This window comes from Pelophylax lessonae, assembly GCF_965119305.1.
Source record: "Pelophylax lessonae genome assembly, chromosome: 10".
Taxonomy (NCBI): domain Eukaryota; kingdom Metazoa; phylum Chordata; class Amphibia; order Anura; family Ranidae; genus Pelophylax; species Pelophylax lessonae.
Genome location: NC_138777.1, coordinates 76,057,919 through 76,080,476, shown reverse-complemented (window position 1 = coordinate 76,080,476; position 22,558 = coordinate 76,057,919). Strand labels below are relative to the sequence as shown.

Genomic DNA, 22,558 nt, shown 5'->3' with positions numbered 1-22,558 from the left:
GTTCTCCCTTCAGGTCATGGAGTAAAACTTAGCCTGCTCGGTCAGAGTTTGCGACTTCAGGGCAATGATGAAAACCGGCCTCAGTGCCGAACCAGCCAGAATGTACATATTGCGTGCCACAGCCTCCGCCTTCCTGTCAACTGGATCCTTAAAGGCCGGGGACTCTTCAACCGGAATCATGGTTGACTTGTTCAATCTGGAAACTGGAGGGTCCACCACCCGTGGAACAGTCCACTTCTTAATAAGGGACTCCTGATAAGGGTAACGCCTAGTAAATCATTTAGGGACCCCAAGGGGATGCTTTGGTCAACAAAATAGGAAAGAAAAGGAAAAACCTTCGCCACTCTGGATGGCTTGTGTGTGCCAAAGGAAACCTGCGCCTCTGTCGCAGCTGCGTCCTCAATCTTTAAGGTCTCACGCACAGATACAATCCGTGCTTTTACCAGCACCTTTTCGTGCACGGTTGCAGATGTGGAGGAATCCTCCTATCTGAGGATTCCGGCGCATGGTCGCAAATGCAGCAGGGGGACCCTAGTCCGTGGCAGCCGAATCATACTGAGGAATCTGATGAGACAGAAGAGGCAGGGGAAGGCGAGGGATGCTTTTTGCTAGCCCATCGCCTGAAAACCACCTCCACCCAGGACACAAAGGACTCCAGGACCACCGTCAGTGCAGCGATGTATGGTTGGGACCCGAAGGGCCCTGCAGCCTCAGAGAGGGGGTCAGGTGGGAAGATTTGCTCCAAAGACTCCATGAGTCACCAGGGGGACCCCACAAAGTGTAAAACATTGCAAAGGGACAACCCCCAACTCACTGGCAGCACCACCCGGTCGCCAGGCACAGGCACTAAGCGATCCCCAGCAGAGAGGGAGAGAACCCCACTAGACTCCCCACCCAGCAGAAACAGGCATCTGCAGCCACCAGGATAATCTGCACTTCACGTGTGGCGATCAGGAAGTAAAAAGTTCCAGGAGTCAGCACCAGGGGATGAGGAGGGGCTGCCACCGGCAAAATCACCACCCACAGGCTCCACTGTCATGGCCGCTGCTATTTTCAATGGCAAACAACCACAAAATGGCCACAAGACTACACAAACATGGCCGCCATGCATAGGAATACACTGGCTACAGCAAAATGGCGGCACCACAAGGTTCCCAGGAGGGATCCCTAGGCCTCAAGGACAGACCCAGGCAGGGCCGGGGGCCCGAGCAGGAGCCCCCACCAGCTACAAATACACACACAGCCAATCGTCCGGTCGCCAGCGGCGCACCCCCTTGGCCCCTATCGCCAGCACAGCGCCCTGCCCCAACCCCAGGAGGTTAACCAGACCACCCACACAGCCCCAGCATAAGTGGAGGGGGGTAGGATGGGGGACAGATGAAAAGGGGGGTGCCTGACAGGAAGGAGGGGAACCTGGGGGTCTGACCGTCCCAAGGAGGGGCCCACATCCACCACAAAACCCTCCGGGGGAGAAGGGGGACAGCTACTCACCATACCAGGAACCTTCAGACAGAACCCCACTCGCCATTGAAATGGGGGGGGGGGCTGTTGGCCAGGAGGAACGATGTGACTCCGGCCGAGACCTGGTCGTATGCGACCTCGCGAAGTGTTTAACTCGCAGGACAGCCGCCCGTCCAATGGGGCTATGTCGCGCCCAACCTTGAGTGGAGCTGAGGGCTGCGCGCGCTCTCTGGCCAGACTGGGGTGACCACTGGATCTAGATTATCCAGTGCGTCGCCCAGTCTGGCAGTTGATTGTAAATCTCACAGGTAAAAACCAGGAGAAAATGTTCTATCTAAAAAAAACTTGCCAGGACCAGAGATCCCAGCAAGGAACTAGGTCGTTACTCCTGACTAGGCAGTACCTATTAGCAGGGAGTGGGAGTATACCCCCTGGGACTGCCCATAGGCATAGTCAGATTCTTTTTCTGACTAGTGTCCTACTCCTGTAGGGGGCAGTATAACCCAATGGTTATGAAGATCAAGAGCTGTGTCCATCAATGGACGTTAGAGAAATAGGGATTTTTACATGTAAGAGAGGATTGCCAAAATAGGCCAAAAAAAAAAAAAAAGTAACATACAGTGCTTTGCGAAAGTATTCGGCCCCCTTGAACTTTTCAACCTTTTGCCACATTTCAGGCTTCAAACAAAGATATAAAATTTATTTTTTGTGAAGAATCAACGAGTGGGACACAATCATGAAGTGGAACTAAATTTATTGGATATTTCAAACTTTTTTAACATATAAAAAAACTGAAAAATTGGGCGTGCAAAATTATTCAGCCCCCTTAAGTTAATACTTTGTAGCGCCATCTTTTGCTGCGATTACAGCTGTAAGTCGCTTGGGGTATGTCTCTATCAGTTTTGCACATCGAGAGACTGAAATTTTTGCCCATTCCTCCTTGCAAAACAGCTCAGGCTCAGTGAGGTTGGATGGAGAGCGTTTATGAACAGCAGTTTTCAGTTCTTTCCACAGATTCTCGATTGGATTCAGGTCTGGACTTTGACTTGGCCATTCTAATACCTGGATATGTTTATTTGTGAACCATTCCATTGTAGATTTTGCTTTATGTTTTGGATCATTGTCTTGTTGGAAGACAAATCTCTGTCCCAGTCTCAGGTCTTTTGCAGACTCCATCAGGTTTTCTTCCAGAATGGTCCTGTATTTGGCTCCATCCATCTTCCCATCAATTTTAACCATCTTCCCTGTTCCTGCTGAAGAAAAGCAGGACCAAACCATAATGCTGCCACCACCATGTTTGACAGTGGGGATGGTGTGTTCAGGGTGATAAGCTGTGCTGCTTTTACGCCAAACATAACGTTTTGCATTGTTGCAAAAAAGTTCGATTTTGGTTTCATCTGACCAGAGCACCTTCTTCCACATGTTTGATGTGTCTACAGGTGGCTTGTGGCAAACTTTAAACAACACTTTTTATGGATATCTTTAAGAAATGGCTTTCTTCTTGCCACTCTTCCATAAAGGCCAGATTTGTCCAGTATACGACTGATTGTTGTCATATGGACAGAGTCTCCCACCTCAGCTGTAGATCTCTGCAGTTCATCCAGAGTGATCATGGGCCTCTTGGCTGCATCTCTGATCAGTCTTCTCCTTGTATGAGCTGAAAGTTTAGTGGGACGGCCAGGTCTTCGTAGATTTGCAGTGGTCTGATACTCTTTCCATTTTAATATTATCGCTTGCACAGTGCTCCTTGGGATGTTTAAAGCTTGGGAAATCTTTTTGTATCCAAATCCGGCTTTAAACTTCTCCACAACAGTATCTCGGACATGCCTGGTGTGTTCCTTGTTCTTCATGATGCTCTCTGCGCTTTAAACAGACCTCTGAGACGATCACAGTGCAGGTGCATTTATACGGAGACTTGATTACACACAGGTGGATTCTATTTATCATCATTAGTCATTTAGGTCAACATTGGATCATTCAGAGATCCTCACTGAACTTCTGGACAGAGTTTGCAGTAACGAAAGTAAAGGGGCTGAATAATTTTGCACGCCCAATTTTTCAGTTTTTTATTTGTTAACAAAGTTTGAAATATCCAATAAATTTCATTCCACTTCATGATTGTGTCCCACTTGTTAATTCTTCACAAAAAATTACAGTTTTATATCTTTATGTTTGAAGCCTGAAATGTGGCAAAAGGTCGCAAAGTTCAAAGGGGCAGAATACTTTCGCAAGGCACTGTATGTACTTAACACAACAAACTTGGTGAATTTCGAACAGTTGCAGTTGGCATGCATCAGTAGTTCACAGATTGGCTTCACTTGTCTAGATTAGCCCTTTTAGAAAGCATTCCTGATTGCTTGCTATGGATCACTGCACTTTACTCTGTTTTATTTTGTTTGCCCGGTAGAGCACATTCACTTCATAGAAACATGTACAGTATTTTACACAGTGAGGAACATTTATTAAACTATAGCACAAGCTTGGAATTATGCAGTTTCTGGCTTTGGTTAAAAATATACAATTTGTGATAATTTACAAAATAGTAGAAATGTGTGTAGTTGTATTATTATCAACATGAACTTACCAAATTGCTATAGGGATGGGGCGTAAAGCATGGAAACTGCTGTTTCTTTACCCTGTATGTGTTACAAATGTTCCATTTTATTAGAGGTTTGGAATTACTGACCTTCTTATCCCAGGGCAAGGGAGTATCCGTCAGATTTGCCTCCTCTAGGTTGGCATGCAGCCTCTGGCTTCTCTTCCAGCCCAGAGCATCCAACTGTGGATAATAATAAAAGTTCTTGCTTTAATGACACTCACAAGCCTTCAATCGCAGAAGCCAATACACAGTAAAGTTCTTACCGTGGGAAGTTCCTCACTGGAATCTCCTGCCTGTGAGTGAAGAGGAGAAGCCTGAAGTCTCCCTGGTTTGCGAGCCGGGTCTGTTCCTTCAGGTCTATCTGCATCTGATGATAAAAAGTTGGGTTACAGTTTGCATATGGTCATCTCCACTAATCAAAAGCCAAAAGAACCTAAAAAGGTTCTGAGCACCTAATTTCAAAATAGCCACATTTTATTTTGGTCTCTTCAAACTAAGAAAGACACAACCTAATTACTTCCACTCTCATGCGTTTACACTAATCTTCCTAGCAATATAACTGAAGGACAAATCCTAAGGTTCATACTCCCAAAGGCATTAGATGTAAGGGGCATTTAACGCACGGACTGCTAAGAACTCCTCCTTGATCACAGCCAGGACTCCAACTTCTTAGTTGGCAAACCATGAATTAGTGGAAACTGCTCTCATAAGCTGGCAAAACAGCTTCTTATCAAAATACAAGACCATATTTGGCTCATAATGCCTCGCCACAAAGTCACTCGAGGTGACAAAACAAGTCGTACAAAAGGATGTCTCACCATCATCTTCCAAGTGCGCAGGGTGGCAGCTGCCATTCACAATAGGGATACACCCATTACCCTCTTGAATTATTTCCTGGACTAATTTTTGACCACATTGATACACAATTGCTTTAGACTTTAATTCTGGCCATATTTGCTTTCCAGTACTGGTGATCAGCGCTGTACATAATAGGTTACTCTACCTGCTTCTGCAAATAATGCCTGTGATCTGAGATAATTCATTGATATGGACGCTGTCTGCTATGAATAAACTGGATAGCGCTGACTAATAGTACTAGACATCTTATAACTGCACGTTTACATTGCTACTGGAGATAATAGGGCTATACTAAGGGCAAAATAGGATGTTCATTTTGCAGGGAAAATTTCTCCTTTGCCTAATAAATGAGGTGAAAGTGGTTCTAAAGGCTGAAAGCACTATACTTTTTACCAATTAGGAGAAAGCTGGGGGGGGGGGGGGGGAGAGAGGAGGGACACGAACCGGGGATCTGTGTCTTACAAAGAATATAACAGAATATGTAAAACGGAAATCAAGGATGCAAAAATTCAAAACGGACAACAAAGGATTGCAAAGGATGGTAGGACAAACCCCCAAAAATTCTTTAAATATATTAATAGTAAAAAGGTCAGGTCTGAGCAAGAAGGCCCTTTACAAAATAATCTGGAATGGGTGACTGGGGACAAAGAGAAGGGAAATGTATTAAATACTGTATTTATCGGCGTATAACACGCGCCAGTGTATAACAAGCGCCGGCGTAAAACACGCATCTAAATTTTAGGACAGAAATTTCAGGAAAAAAGCTAAAATTTAAAATAACGGAATTTTTGTAAAATCTTACCTGTAAAATTCCTTTCTCTGAGTCCTCCGACAGTCGCCGCCTCTTCATATTCGTCACATATGGGGTATTAGACTTTGCTCCGAAGGAGTAGCTAGGCAACAGAATATGTTAACAATAAAGCTTTAACATATCCCACCCTCAAGGGGTGGTCCCCTCAGTCAATACCCTCCTACTTCCTGCAACCATATCTCAGTTTTAGTGGAATAGCAGTAGAGTATACATTCAAACCCCAAAAGAGGGGCGGGGGCGGCGACTGTCGGAGGACTCAGAGAAAGGAATTTTACAGGTAAGATTTTACAAAAATTCCGTTTTCTCTTACGTCCTCCGACAGTCGCCGCCTCTTCATATTCGTCACATATGGGGACGTCCCAAAGCAGTGCAAACATGAGGGGTGGGAAACGCATCCGCGCCGAAAGGCAACGCAGTCTCCACATCAAAGAAAGGAACCTTACCAAAGGAAGGAAACCAGCTGGGCAACAGCAAAAATAAGTGCTCAACAGGAGCAACAACCCAGGAAAAGACAAAAAACCAGGGGATACAAAACTTATCCCAACAGCCAGGAGTCCCCAACAAGGGACCCTAGGGAACAGCCGCACTAAGAACCTTGCGGCCAAAGGAAGCATCCGCCGATGCCTGAACATCTACTTTGTAGAATTTTGTGAAAGTGTGTACGGTCGACCAAGTCGCCGCCTTACACACCTGGGCTACAGAAGCCCCATGACGACAGGCCCAAGACGTACTCAGAGATCTAGTAGAGTGCGCCTTCACAGGCACAGGGGGAACCTTCCCCTGCAAGGCATAGGCCTGTTCAATGGTCTGCCTGATCCATTTGGCAATGGTAGAGGCGGAAGCCGCCATGCCCTTCCGAGGACCCTCTGGAAGAACAAACAAGGAGTCCGTCTTTCGAAAAGACTCAGTCGATTTAAGGTAAACCCTAATCGCCCGAACAACATCCAGAGAATGTAGTCTCACCTCCTTTGGATGTTTAGGCTTCGTGCACAACGAAGGCAAAACAATATCCTCGTTAAGATGGAATTCCGAAACTCGTTTCGGCAGAAAAGAAGGATTAGGTCGCAAGACCACCTTATCCAAATGAACAACCAGGTACGGAGACTTGCAGGACAAAGCCGCCAGTTCCGACACTCTGCGAGCCGAAGTGATCGCCACCAAAAAGGCGACCTTTTTGGACAACATAGACAACGATATCTCCCTGATCTGTTCAAAAGGAGCACGTTGTAACACAGACAGGACTAGATTCAAGTCCCAAGGGGGCAAAGGATCCCTCCTAGGAGGAACCAGATGCCGCACACCCTGAATAAAAGTGCCAACCAAGGAGTTGGAAGCCACGGGACGTTGAAACAGAACGGCCAGCGCAGACACCTGACCCTTTATCGTAGCCAGCGCCAAACGCTGATCGACACCCGTCTGAAGGAAAGACAGCACACGGGAAACCGAGTACGTGCGGGGTGAAAACCCCCTGGACTCACACCAGGCAAAATAGGCCTTCCAAGTACGGTAATAAACCTTTCCCGAGGAAGACTTCCTCGCGTTGATCAAGGTATGAACAACCTCTGGAGAGAGACCCTTCTCCTTCAGGACCTCGGTCTCAACAGCCAGGCCGTCAAAGCCAGCGACTGTAAAGCAGGATGGTAAATCGGTCCTTGAGACAGTAGATCGTCCCGAAGAGGCAGACGCCAGGGGGCGTCGACCGCCAGATTCACGAGGTCTGCGTACCAGGACCGGCGAGGCCAGTCCGGTGCCCCAAGAATCACCGTGCTGCGTTCCGAGTGTAACCTGCGAAGGAACCGGGACAGCAACTGAATCGGTGGAAACGCGTACATCAGCCTGTACTGATGCCACGGGGCCACTAACGCGTCCGACGCGTCTGCCCGAGGGTCGCGCGTCCTTGCCACGAACCTCTTCACCTTGTAGTTGAGGCGAGACGCGAACAGGTCCACATCTGGAAGACCCCACTCCGCGCACAACATCTGGAAGACAGCCGGGTGGAGAGACCATTCCCCCTGATCCAGGGTCTGGCGACTCAGATAGTCCGCCTGCCAGTTCTCCACTCCCGGAATGTGAACCGCCGTTATCGCCGGGACATGAGTCTCGGCCCAAGACAGAATGTCGGCCACTTCTCGAGCCGCTCGGGCACTCCTGGTGCCCCCTTGGTGGTTGATGTAGGCCACCGCCGTGGCATTGTCCGTCTGCACCCGAACCGGGCAGCCCTGCAGCCGGTCCGTCCAGCGATGAAGACAGAGCCTTATCGCACGCAATTCCAGAATGTTGATCGGGAGGGAAGACTCCCCCTCCGACCAGGTCCCCTGGGCGGACAGAACGCCCAGAACACCACCCCAGCCCGACAGGCTGGCATCCGTGGTGATTATCGTCCACGAGATCGGACGAAACGACTTGCCCCCGGACACCAACGGGGACTGGAGCCACCACAGAAGGTTTTCCCTGGTGCGATGACTCAACGAGATCTGAAGATCCAGAGATTGAGGTCGCCCGTCCCACTTGGACAAGATCTCCGCCTGGAGACCCCGCGTGTGAAACTGCGCGAAAGGAATCGCCTCGAAAGCCGAGACCATCATCCCAGACATCTCATACACGTCCGCAGAGACGAGTTCGGAACGTCCCTGAGGGACCTGACTTCCTCCTGAAGAGTCCTGAGTCTGTCTTCCGGCAGGAAGACCTTCGCCTGCACCGAGTCCAGTATCATTCCCAGATAGGGAAGACGAACCGACGGACTCAGTGTCGACTTTGGAACATTTATCGTCCAACCGAACTCCTGCAGAGTTTGCATCGTGACAGACAGGTCCTTCTCCAGACCCTGACTGGTCGCAGACCGAATCAGAATGTCGTCCAGATACCCCAGGACAGAAATGCCCTGGGCTCTCAATAATGCCAGAACCGGTGCAAGCACCTTGGTGAAGACCCGCGGAGCCGAGGCGAGCCCAAAGGGCAACGCCCCGAACTGGTAGTGATCCTCCGCAATGGCAAATCGAAGGTATCTCTGATGACCCTCGAATATGGGGATGTGAAGATACGCATCCTTCAAATCGATGGAGGCCATGAATTCCCCCGGAACCAGGGCAGCCACCACCGAGCGCAGGGATTCCATGCGGAACTTGCGAACCAGCACAGAGCGGTTCAGAGCTTTCAAGTCCAGAATAGGACGAACCTTGCCCTCCTTTCTGGGCACGGTGAACAGATTGGAATAAAACCCCCGAAATCTGTCCCGATGAGGCACCGGAACCACCACTCCCTGAGCCCTCAGGTCCCGCACCGCCAGGTGCAGATCCCGCAGGCGCTCTGGAGACAGTTGTAGATTTGAGGGAAAAAATCTGCTCTCTGGCCGAGAGAGAAACTCGATCTTGTAACCAGATCGAACGATTTCCAGAACCCATCTGTCCCGCACACGGGCCAACCAGGGCTGAAGAAAACCGAGCAAGCGTCCCCCCACCCCAAAACTGGGTGAGGGCGCCCCTTCAGGCCGAACTGTTATGGGCCGCAGGTCCGGATTGGCCGGACTTCTGTTTCCCAGACCAGGGTTTCTTCTGAGAGCCCTGGCCTTTAAACGGTTTGCCCTTGTAGTGCGGCCGAAAGGCACGAAAGGACCCCTGAGGGGGCCGAAAATGAGCATGCTTCTTCCCAGAAGCCCCCTTAGCCTTGGGGAAATGGGGCAAGAGAGTGCTCTTACCCCCGGTAATCCCCTTAATCAACACATCCAGGGACTCCCCAAAAAGGCGAGACCCATCATAAGGCAGATTGGCTAAGGTTTTACGTGAAGATTGGTCCACCGACCAACATTTCAACCAAACCAGGCGGCGAGACAACACCGCCACGCTGTGCACACGCGCGGCCAACGGAATCAGGTCCAGGTCCGCATCACACAGATACATGACACCCTGGTGGATCTGATCCACCATATCCAGGGTCGCCGCCGAGGCCGAATCGGCCACTAGGACGCGCCTAAGCATCTGCGTCCAACTTGCGATCGCCTGGGCCGCCATGAGAGAAGCAAACAGAGCCTTAAGCATAGAACCCGTAACAGAATAAGTATGACGGGCAAGAGACTCCAGTCTCCTATCCGTGGCATCACGGAAAACAGGGGATCCCTCTGCAGGGATCGCAGTGGCTTTGTTCAAAACCGCAATAGCATGATCCACTGGCGGAGGCACACACCACCGTTCATCAGTGGCAGGCGAGAAAGGATAACGCAGCTTAAATTTACTTGGTACCGCAAAAGGCTTGCGCAAATCGCGCCATTGGTCCTTAACAGCGCGCTGAAAATCAGCATTGCAGGGAAAAACCTGCGGCGTCCTGCGTTTTCTCTGCGTCCCATAAGCCGCCAAGGCAGCTGGGGGACACACCTCGTCCTGCAAACGTAGCGTCTGCTTAATGGAAGCAATCAACTCATCCATGATTGCAAGCTCTTCAGGCGAGCCAGGGGGAGAATTATCAACCCCCTCAACTTCAGCCTCTACCTCAGACCCCACTAGATCAAGAGAGGAGCGGGACCCCGATAGGGGGGTCCCCGCCAGAACAGCCCCATCACCTTCACCCTCAGAATCAGAGGACAGAGCAACTCTGGGCCGTTTAGTAGATTGAGCAGCCACCAGCATTTGCACCTGTGCAGCAAGGCCAGCCACAATCGTGGCCAAATCCCCCCCTGGGGGGGAAACAGCGGTCCCCTGGCTTTCCACCAATACTGTGGGAAACTTGCCCTCCTGAGAATCCATTGCCCCTGTATGCCAGACAACCAAGGGTTAACTGCCCCCTTACAGCAAGCGCGGCAAGCGCAGCCCACCGCACCACACTCAGGCACAATGAGACCCCCACAGGGAATATACAGACTGAATACAGGCAATGGAACACGGGAATAGAAGGATAAAACCTGAGGAGACTCCGCTGCTGCTGCTGCCTCGATCGGTGCTTCCAGGAGAGAGGAAGTGATGCTGCCAGGGCGCTCTATGTAAGCCTATGGAGGCTACAAGAAAATGGCCGCCGTGCATGTAAACCATGCGGCCGGAGCGGGCGCCGGTAAAATGGCGCCGTTTGGCGCCGAAATCGCCGCTCCACAGTGCATAAAATCACACACAATATTATCCCATTATATGGATACATGTTAGATCGCCGCAGCGATCGCTGTATATGCCCCAACATGCCATTAAAAACATGCCCCACAGCACACAGCTCCTCACACTGCCCAGCCTGACATACTCAGTGTCATACAGCTCCCCCCCCCCTTGCAGCCCACAGCATGCAGCCGAGATATAGGGAGACAAGCTAGACATTAAAACTGAGATATGGTTGCAGGAAGTAGGAGGGTATTGACTGAGGGGACCACCCCTTGAGGGTGGGATATGTTAAAGCTTTATTGTTAACATATTCTGTTGCCTAGCTACTCCTTCGGAGCAAAGTCTAATACCCCATATGTGACGAATATGAAGAGGCGGCGACTGTCGGAGGACGTAAGAGAAAAACAGCTTTCAACTCAGAAATTTTTTTTTAAATTAAATGTAGTCTTACCAGTGCCCATGAATGCAGTGTCCTTATATGCAGCCTCGCCAGTGCAGTGCCCATACATGCAGCCTCGCCAGTGCAGTACCCATACATGCAGCCTTGCCAGTGCCCATACATGCAGCCTCGCCAGCGCCAGTGCCCATACATGCAGCCTCGCTAGTGCCCATAATTGCAGCCTCGCCAGTGCCCGTGCCCATACATGCAGCCTCGCCAGTGCCCATAATTGCAGCCGCGCCAGTGCCCATAATTGTAGCCTCCCCAGCGCCAGTGCCCATACATGCAGCCTCGCCAGCGCCCATAATTGCAGCCTCGCCAGCGCCCATAATTGCAGCCTCGCCAGCGCCAGTGCCACTATACACATCACTTTTAAAAATGTCCAGAAAGCAGCGCCGAGAGGTAGAAGGGGGCGGCGCCGAGGAGAAGGAAGGATGCGCCCTCATCGGAAGTCCCGGCACCTAAGATTGACGTCGGCATAGGAGGCGGGACTTCCGATGACAGCGCGTCCTTCCTTCTTCTCGGCTCCGCCCGCCCCCTTCTACCTCTCGGCGCTGCTTTCTGGACATTTTTTTTCTATATTGGCGTATAACACGCACAGCTACTTTTTCCTCCATTTTTAGGAGGAAAAAGTGCGTGTTATACGCCGATAAATACGGTAGTTTCTTCAGCTGTGTGTGGAACGGAACTGGTTAAAGGGGCGTGTCCAAAGGGTGGTAATAAACAATGCATACTCGGTCTGGTCTGGGGTGGTAAGTGGGGTCCCTCAAGGCTCAGTTCTGGGACCAATTTTGTTAAATTTTTTCATAAATAGCATTGAGGACGGGGTCAGTAGCTCGATCTCAGTTTTTGCAGATGACACAAAATTGAGCAGGGAATAACTTCACATCGTGAGGCAGAGATCTTATAGAATGACCTGAACAAAATAACAGAGTGGGGTATCAAAAATGGAGAAAGATCTGGGGGTCTTAGTAGAAGATAGACTTAGCAATAGCATGCAATGTCAAGCTGCAGCTGCTGAAGCCGGCAGAATATTGGCATGCATAAGGAAGGGGATGTATTCGAGAGATAAAACTATAATCCTACCACTTTATAAAACTCTGGTCCGACCACATCTGGAGTATTCTGTCCAGTTCTGGTCGCCAGTCCTCAGAAGGGATGTATTGGAGCTAAAGAGAGTACAGAGAAGGGCAACAAAACTTAATTACGAAGAGCGCTTAGAAGTGCTTGATTTATTCTCCCTGCCCCCTGCCTGAGAGGGGACATAACGATTTACAAATACCTCAATGCTGATCTGAGCATAGAAATAAAAAACTATTCAGTCGCAAAAAATGCATGAGGACACGAGGCCATACAATGCGTTTAGAAGAGAAGAGATTTGACCTCAAGCTACGCAGAGGTTTCTTTACTTTAAGGGCTACAAGACTGTGGAAATTCTCTGCCACAAATGGTAGTAACTGCGGGGAGTATGGCTACTTTTAAAAGACTCTTGGATGTACATCTCAAGGATCAAAACATTCAGGGGTATGGGAAATGAATACGACCACACACCTACACAGGTTGAAATGGATGGACTATTGTCTTTATTCAACCTCAACTACTACTATGTGACTATGTGTGAACAAAGCAGCACGGGGGAGCTCATGGCCATAATGGGGATGGTAATGACACAGCCCCAAATGTATATGGTTTCAAATTTTGAGAACTCAATGTCTGGAATAGTACCACTGGATTGGTGTAGGGCCAATGTGGTGCCTATATTAAAAAAAGGATCAAATTCATTGCCAAGCAACTATAGGCCATTTGAACTTCTATAGTCGGGAAGATACTGGAGAGTTTATTAAAAGACACCCTGCACAGTTTAAGGGTAAACCGCTTCTCCTCCAATCTCATTGTGTGCCCTGTCTCCTCTTACACTCCCTGAGACTGAACAGTTTTTTCCTATGTTGGAACCATTAAGATATTTGTAAATCGCCATCATGTCCCCTCTCAAGCGTCTCTTCTCGAGCGAGAACAAAATTTAGTGACTGTAGTCGTTGCTTGTAATTGAGGTCCTCCAGTCCCCTTATTCATTTTGTTGCCCTTCTCTGGATCCTCTCCAGCTCCAGCACATCCCTTCTTAGGACTGGTAACCATAACTGGATGGAATAATCCAGATGTGGCCTAAGCAGAGTTTAAGTGGCAGGATTATATTTTATCTCTGGAATATATCCCCTTTTTTATGCATGCTAAAATTCTGCCGGCTTTGGTAGCTGCAGCTTGACATTGCATGCTATTGCTCTGTCTGTTATATACTAGGACCCCCGGATCTTTCTCCATCCTTGATTCCCCCAGATGTTCTCCCCCTAGTAAGTAGTTTGCGTTTATGTTTTTAGCCCTCAAGTGCATGACCTTACATTTCTCCACATTGAACCTCATTTGCCATGTAGTTACCCATCCCATTATAGACTCCCTCAAGAGGTGGTTCTGGCCAACTCAGTAGATTTCTTTAAAAAAGCCCTGAATTCTTTATTCTTTCCTAAAATTTAATATTATAACTGGGTACTAACATTTATAGGTAAAGTTGATCCAGGGAATATCATATTGCCTTTCAGGGGATCAGAAAGGATTTTTCCCCTGCTGTAGCAAATTGGATAATGCTTTGCTGGGGTTTTTTGCCCTTCCCCCTGGATCAACTGTGGGTAAAGGATTGTGTACATGGAACTGTACGATTTTTTTTTTTTTTTTTGATTGAACTGGATGGACTTGTGTCTTTTTACCAACCTATGTAACTTTCTCTGGGGGCTCTGCTCAAGGGGGAGGAACCAGGAGCACCGGATCTAAAAAGAAGAGGATCGGGGCTGCTCTGTGCAAAACCACTGCACAGATCAGGTAAGTATATTTAAAAACACACACACACACACTTGAAGCAGAAGGGCTACAGCAGCAGAAGACCACACCAGGCGCCACTCCTGTCAGCGAAGAACAGGAAACTGAGGCTTCAATTTGCACAGACTCACCAACATTGGACAATAGGAGGTTGGAAACATATTGCCTGGTCTGATGAGTCTCGATTTCAGCTGCAATATTCAGATTGTAGGGTGAGAATTTGTCGTAAACATGGAAAAATGGATTCATCCTGTCTTGTATCAATGGTTCAGGCTGGTGGTTGTATTATGGTGTGGGCCCTGTGGGGGATATTTTCTTGGTGCACTTTGGGCCCCTTAGTACCAATTAAGCATAGTTTAAATGCAACGGCCTACCTGAGTATTGTTGCTGACCATGTCCATCTTTTTAGGACTACAGTATACCCATCTTCTGATGGCTACTTCCAGCAGGATAATGCACCATGTCACAAAGCTCAAATCATCTCAAATTGGTTTCTTGAACATGACAAGGTGTTCGCTGTACTCCAATGGCCTCTACAGTTACCGGATCTCAATCCAAAAGAGCACCTTTGGGATGTGGTGGAATGGGAGATGTTTCCAACATTCTATAGAAAAGTGTGTTAGGTACACACCGCTCAAAAGGCAGCCTACGAGATCCCGAGCTGCTACAGAGAAACTGGGTGCCTACTTGGTCTGCAGCCAACTGAGTACATCAAAGGAAGCAAAGGCAGCAGCACATCCAAGAATAAAAGCAGTTCCTTTATTGAATATCCATTAAAAGGTACGAGACATACACATAGCTCACAGCCAATCAGTAGACGCTTTCCATACTCTTGTGCTTACTCAAAATGAGTTAGCGTAGGAGTTTAAAACGTGTCTACTGATTGGTTGTGAGCTATGTTTATGTCTCGCTGTACCTTTTAATGGATATTCAAAAAAGGAACTACTTTTATGCTTTGATGCGCTGCTACCTTTTCTTTCCAACATTCTATACCACGAAGAATGAAGGCAGTTCTGAAGTCAAAAAGGGGGTTCAACCCGGTACCAGCAAGGTGTACCTATAAAGTGGTATACCCAAAAAAAGTGTAGCGTCAGATAAATTTATTTATTCACATTCATTTTTTTTGATTATTTATTTTAAGTACAATATAAAACATCCCACAATGTAAACCACTAGGTGAATGTTAAAAAACAAAGTGTAGAGTGGATCTACTACTAAAAAAATCACTAATAAATATATAAAGTCCAGATCACTACATCAGAATAAGAATATGTGAAAAAAGTCCACAATGTGATGAAAACGTGAATAAAAAAAAATATATATATTTAAGTGCTCTGTGCTTCTCCTCACCCCTACCGATGAAGTCATCCTTGGTTTAACACGTATAGTGGATGGATCCTGTCTGCAGACTCCGCACACTTTTTCACATTCATCTAGTTGTTCACACTGTGGGATGTTTTATATTGTACTTCATTTTATTTAATCACTATAATTTTTTTGATTATTTATTTGATCTGGCGCTACACTTTTTAAGGGTATACAGATTGCATTTGTGGAGTGGACACACACACCAGTGATTGCAGTCGGATTGTTTTTTTTATTTTTCACTTATTTGGATTTGCGCTGATTGCTCTTACTATATACTTTGTATATCTGAGATTAGGCCATAAATGACTGTTAGAAATGTCTCTAAAACGCTGAATATAGTTTGAATTGTGAAAATGACTGTTCATCTGGGAAATTCTAAGCATGGCAGCTTATTTTTTATTTGGTTTTTAACTTAAAGGCTTCTTTGTGCTGTACATTACTTTTTGCGAATAATAATTTATTAGGTATGACCTTTCCTTTTGTTTTTTTCCCTCCTTTTTTAATTATTGTGAGAGATACCCGAAGCTTTGCACATAGTTTCCCAGAAACAAATACAATTATACCACTTCTACATCTGTCAAAGCAATCATACTAGTGACAAAAGTCCTCTAAGTTGATCCCCAACTGGGAGGATACACCAGGAGAAATGTGTTTTCAGCAGCCAACACCACTGGATAGGCGTCTTCATCTATGCTCCCTGGAGCTTTGACTAGAATCTGTACCATATTGTACATTTTCTCACTTAGCTGGCAAATCTCTGTTTGCACTTTGATAGTTGTAAGAGTCTGTCACTTCCTCTAGGTTACTTGATGTGATTTTCACAATAGGCTATTGAATGAACACATAACAGGGATGTGTATAGCCACACTTCAAAGGCTTGCTAGTGCTTGAGCCCAACAGACGTACTGTGGGTTCTGTAAAGTGCTGCTCCATAGTTACTGCAGGAAAGCTTTCTACTTAACCCACCTAAATGTTTGTCCACTACATATCATTGGTGGGCACAATTCACAACTTTGGGAGCCACTAAATAAAGACACCAGAAAGAAATAGACTGGTTGATCTGAAGCATGAAGACCCCACTGGTAATGGCCCAGAGCTACATTTACGTATTTACAGAAAATAATTTAACCATTTCGTTTTTTTTTTAATTTGGCAACTGTGGATAATCTTGAAAACAGGAGGCAATGAATGAGCTTACAAAGAAATTGTGTTGCCAATGAGGCCATGGGTTCTGGTTCACTACATTTACAGCACCAGATGTAAAAGCCATCCTAAAGCGAACCTGCGTTCTGTCCTGCACAGGCAAAGCAACAAGTTTGCATAAAGGAGAAGTACAGCCAAAGCTTGTTTGGCTGTACTTCTATGGATCACAGGAGTGCAGTTAGTTTTGCACTCCTGTGACCCATTTTCAGCAGAGAGCAGGCTGAAGTCCGCTCTCTGCTGACATCACAGAAGTCGGTCCAGACTCTGCATCATGACCACGGAGTCGGGATCCGTCAGATCCCTGGACTGACACCTGGCTTAGCCTCCAAGCGAGCCGCTGAGAGGCTGAGCCTGTCGCTCTGCCCCCTCCACAGCCCAGCACTCTAGTGAGCGAGAAGGGGGGGGAGAGCAGAGAGCTGTGACTGACAGTCAGCAGCTCTCTGCTCACGGAGCTATGAGAAACGAGCAATCGACGGTGTTCGATCGCTTGGTTCTCAGTGTAGAGGCACCAGGGGACCGATGCTGCATCCACCTAGGTAAGTATAAGTCAACAAAAACCTAGAAACGCATACTTATCTTTTACAAATCTTAAGACTCTCCCCTGCACAGACTGAGAGCAGTGGAAGCCATTGACTCCTGCTGCTATCAGTGAAATCCTTTTTGCTGTCAGTCAAATCCTTTTTGGAGGACTTGGATGAGCCTCACTGTGTGTCTATGGACACAAAGCGGTGGCTCAGGAGGGCTTCACGGCTTGCTAGGGGGACACTCAGAGGAGAGGTGAGCGCATGGGGGAGACTGCTAAACAAGAAGTAAGGGACCACTCTGTGCAATATGCTTGTACAGACCAGGTGTGTATAAACCTCTCAGTTTCTCACAGGTTAGATCTCATCAAAAGTGCCAAATTATGCCCACCCTTTCTACCTAGCTGCTCCATTCATAGAAGGTGAACTACAGCTTCTATGAATGGAATGTCATCTATAAATGGAAGATATGCGGATCATTGATAGGTCCACCCCCTCTCTTCGTAGATTGCGTTTTATTACGAGAAGCTGAAGTATGGCTTGTATAAATGGAGCAGGTAGGCAGAAAGTACAGACATAGTTGGACTTTTTTGATGAGCGTCTTTGACAGGCCCTTAGTTCTATTAACCCCCACTGCACCAGAAGATTATGGAGGCAGGAGAAGGAGGCATTACAGAGTAGGATTTCACCTAATAACAGAGGCATCAGTAAAAGGGACACATCTTACTGACAAAGTTATGTCCCTTGAGCTGATGTTGGTTTTTCATTTGCCTGCACGTAGGCTTTAAACTTTATAATGCTTTCTGTGTTACTTTTAAGCCTCGTTCACACGATACGCGCATAAAGACAGATGGATAAAAAAAAAAAAAATGCTTATTAGATCCACATGGAAGATTTTGGGCATGTTCACATTATGTGAAGAGATGTGTATTTCTAAACGTAGGTCTCTGCAGGGACACACAAAAAAAAACATATTGTTTTCTATGTGCAATGTTCACACTATAATGTTGTTGTCATGTGTGTTTTTTTTCTGCGCAGAAAACTGCATACATGTCGCAGATTTCTGCACAGAAAAATACAAACATGATAAAAGTGTTGTGGTGTGAACAGGGTACATAGAGAACAAGTGTGCCCTTGCTAAAACAGGTACAGAAAATATCAAGGTGTGAATGAGGCCTTGAAGTTTTAGATTAGTATGGGTACCAGGCTTGCTGGGACAAAGTTTATCTGCTACCTTACACAAATAATCTGCACATCATGGGAAAAAAAAAAAAAAACTGGATTTTTGTAAGAACTTACTGTAAAATCCTTTTTTCTGAAGTTCATCGACAGACGCAGCTCCTTAGCTTCATGACTCATAGGGTTATTCCTTCTAGGAATAGGCACTAGGCAGGAAAAAAAAAATTTAACCATGCCTATGGGGGCTGTCCCTGCAGGCATAACCCCTCAGACTCTGCTATCATCAAACAGTTTAGTTGCAAGCAGTGTTTAGAAGACAAAAAACCCCATACCTCAGTAATAGAGGGGCGGGTGCTGCGTTTGTCGATGAACTTCAGAGAAAAGGATTTAATGGTAAGTTCTTACAAAAATCCAGTTTTCTCTATCATTCGACAGACGCAGCTCCTTATCTTCATGACTCATAGGGATGTCCCAAAGCAGTATAATCACGAGGGGTGGGAAACAACGCAGAAACAAAACGCAAGTCCCCAATGGCTAAACTTGGCCAACCAGGTAACAATGGAGCTCAAACAGGAACAACTGGAGCTCACCCGGAAAAAATTGAACCCTTAAAGAGAAACTAAACAGAGTTTACTTTTATACTGCAGCCTGCAAAACCTTGCGGCCAAAAGAGGAAGCATCCGCGGATGCAAACACATCTACCTTGTAGAATTTTGTGAACGTATGCACAGACAACCAAGTTGCCACCTTGCAAACTTGTAGCACTGACGCCTGATGGTGAAAAGCCCAAGAGGCACTCAGCGCTCTCATAGAATGAGCCTCCACTGGGAAAGGAGGAACCTGACCTCTCAGGGATTAGGCCTGTACCACCGTCTGCCTAATCCATCCGGAAATGGTCACAGCAGACGCAGCCAATCTCTTACAAGGTCCATCAGTAAGGACAAAAAGAGCGTCTGATTTTCTAAAGGACTCAGTGGCATCTAAATAAACCCTGATCGCATACTCCTTAGGATACTGAGGTTTAGGGCGAAGTGAAGGTAACACAATGTCTTCATTCAGATGAAAATCAGAAACCACCTTAGCAAGGAAAGACTGATTAGGTCGAAGTACCACCAGATAAGGGGAGTGGCAAGACAACGTCGCCAATTCAGATACCATGTGGGCAGAAGTGATCGCCACCAAGAAGGCAAACTTCTGGAGACAAAGAAAGCAGCGAATATCCTGAATTTTATCAAAAGCAGGCTTTTGAAGAACAGACAACACCAGATTCAGATCCCATAGAGGTAACAGGGATCGCCTCGGAGGAGCCATATGGCGTACTCCCTGGATAAAAGTCCGGATTAGGACATGTGTATCTAACGAGCAAAGGCAAAGCCGAAACTTTGCCTTTGATAGTACCCAAAGCCAACCCCTGTTCAACCCCTTTCTGCAAAAAGGCCAAAACCCTAGCGATCAAAAACAAGCGAGGGTGCACCTTCAGCGATTCACACCATGAAAAGTACAATTTCCACGTACAATGGTAGATCTTCCTGGAAGTTGACTTCCTAGCCTTCAAGAGTGTAGGAATCACAAAGTAAGAAAGACCCCTATTCCTCAACACCTGACTTTCAACAGCCATGCCATTAAAGCCAGTGACTGTAAAGCAGGATGGAAGATCGGACCTTGAGACAGCAGATCTTGCCTGAGAGGAAGTCTCCAAGGGGTATTGGCGACCAGCCTTACTTATCAGGTCTGAGTACCAAGACCGGCGAGGCCAGTCTGGAGCCAACAGAATGATCGGAATGTTTTCCACCTCAACAAAGAAACATATAACAAGTTATAAGAGCCAATAACACCTTGCTCATTGATTAGACTCTGCTAAAACCTAGGACATTGCAAGTGTTCTCACTTTTCAACTCTTATTTCTGTGTTGCTTTATTGTCTCCTTATTGCTTGTAACCCTCCTTTTCTGGAAAAAAAAAGATTTGCACCTTTTTTTTGCCTTTTAAATTTCAAACCATATTTTAAAAAGTGTTAACCTTGTCTTTAAATGGGCTATGCAAGCTTAAAAGAATCCCTGAGTGCTACTGTATAGTATAAATCCTCTGAACAGACCTGTCTGTGGCAACAGTGCGTGTTACAGATGTTTATTCTAAATCCATAGTTGGTATTGCTATAATTAGGAGTTTCCTCCTTCTTGGTCAGAAGGGGGTGATTGGTAGCTTAAAGAGGAAATTGCTTAGTTACCTTCACCCAGTGACAATCACTCTCAGGCTGTTGGCACCTAGATTGTTGTCCTTGCGAGCTTGAAAATCTTTGTGCAAGGTGCAGCTGAGAGTGGCATTGTTGCGCAAGTGACAGCGCGGTGTGAGATAGGTCTGATACCGCATTTTGTCACAATGAATAATGTAGCCATAGCATTTTTTTTTTTATACTGCTGGGGGACCAGAATATAAAAATAAATAAAATTAGCCTGAAGTCAGGCTTTAAACCCACCTTTCAGAAATACGCGTTAAAAAAAAGGAGTTGATGCACATTAGTTAAGAAAAAAAAAAAAGCATATCATTCAGGTCTGCTATAGAACTGGTCCCTCCTTTCAGTAGAACTAAATACATCGGTGGGTACTGCTGTTGGGCTTCACTTCATCTCCTCTGATCCCTCTTCCCTGCATTTATTCCTCTTTCCCTCCTTTTGCTGTGTCATCTTTGTTTCTACTTCCCCTCGCTCTGCCATTTTCTTAATAACTTAATTCACCTATTCCTCCCTCTCATACAGAGGCAATTATTGGCTATGTTAATGAGGACTCCTCATAGGATTTTTTTTTTTGTTTATTGCCTAACACATCTTCTTTGTACCATCACATATCATATGGAAATATGCCTTTATCTGTCCTTGTATTTGTATTCTGGTAGCAGCGTTGGGTATTTCCCACGCTGTCCTTTTGCTTGATTTGATTGTATACCCATGTTCTACACCAATGTAACTTAATAACATTTTTGTGAAATAATACGTCTGCTTTAAATAGAAAATTACCTTCATAACCAGTAAACAGGAATTTCAAAAATATCCCAATAAGAAAAAAAAAAAAAAAAAAAAAAACTTACACCAGAATAATAAATGTACCCGCTACAAATGGCATCAAACCTGCTATTAAAAGGCCATACAGGCTGTTGTACATGGCACACAAATTAAAAACCTTCCTGGAAAATATACAAAATAAAACAAAAATACACTATGTTACCAAAAGTTTTGGGACACCTGCCTTTACACTCACATGAACTTTAATGGCTCAATATTGAGTTGGCCCACCCTTTGCAGCTAAACACACCCCGACTCTTCTGAGAAGGCTGTCCACAAGGTTTCGGATTGTGTCAATGGCAGGGATCTCAAAACGATGGCCCTCCAGCTGTTGCATAACTGCATGTCCCATGAGGCATTGTAAAACTCTGACATTCACAGACATGACTAGGCATGATGGAAATTGTATTTCCTTAACAACTGGAGGGCCATAGTTTGGAGACCCCTGGTCTATGGGAATGTTTCACCAGAAGCGCATTTGTGAGGTCAGGCACTGATATTGGACGAGAAGGCCTGGCTCGCAGTCTCTGCTCTAATTCATCCTAAAGGTGTTCTATCGGGTTGAGGTCAGGCTCCGCAGGCCAGTCAAGTTCCTCCACCCCAAACTCACTCACCCATGTCTTTATGGACCTTGTTTTGTGCATTGGTCCAAAACATTTGGTGGAAAAGGGGGGGGGGGGGATTATGGTGTAGGTTTTTTTTTCTCTTCAGGGGTTGGGCCTGGCCCCTCAGTTCCATTGAAGGTAACTCCTAAGGATTCAGCATATCAAGACATTTTGGACAATTTCATGCTCCCAACTTTGTGGGAACAGTTTGAGGATGGCCCCTTTCTGTTCCAACATGACTGCGCACCAGTGCACAAAGCAAGATCCATAAAGACATGGATGAGCAGGTTTGGGGTGGAAGAACTTGACTGGCCTGCACAGAGTCCTGACCTCAACCCGATAGAACAACTTTGGGATAATTTTAAAGTGAAGAACACGAGCCAGGCCTTCTCGTCCAACCATCAGTGCCTGACCTTGCAAATGCGCTTCTGGAAGAATGGTCAAAAATTCCCATAGACACACTCCTAAATTTGTGGACAGCCTTCCCAGAAGAGTCGAAGCTGTTATAGCTGCA

The 22,558-nt window shown here is 46.5% G+C and overlaps 1 protein-coding gene across 1 annotated transcript in view; it reads right to left on the bottom strand.

The window, feature by feature from the left end:
- Positions 1-22,558, bottom strand: part of B4GALNT4 (beta-1,4-N-acetyl-galactosaminyltransferase 4) — a 192,209-nt gene that overhangs the window by 120,947 nt on the left and 48,704 nt on the right. The window contains exons 3-4 of the mRNA XM_082269845.1: positions 4,324-4,427; positions 4,148-4,240 (exon numbers count right to left, since the gene is read on the bottom strand). Coding sequence (XP_082125971.1) covers positions 4,148-4,240; positions 4,324-4,427 — 197 coding nt within the window. The remainder of the gene's footprint in view (positions 1-4,147; positions 4,241-4,323; positions 4,428-22,558) is intronic.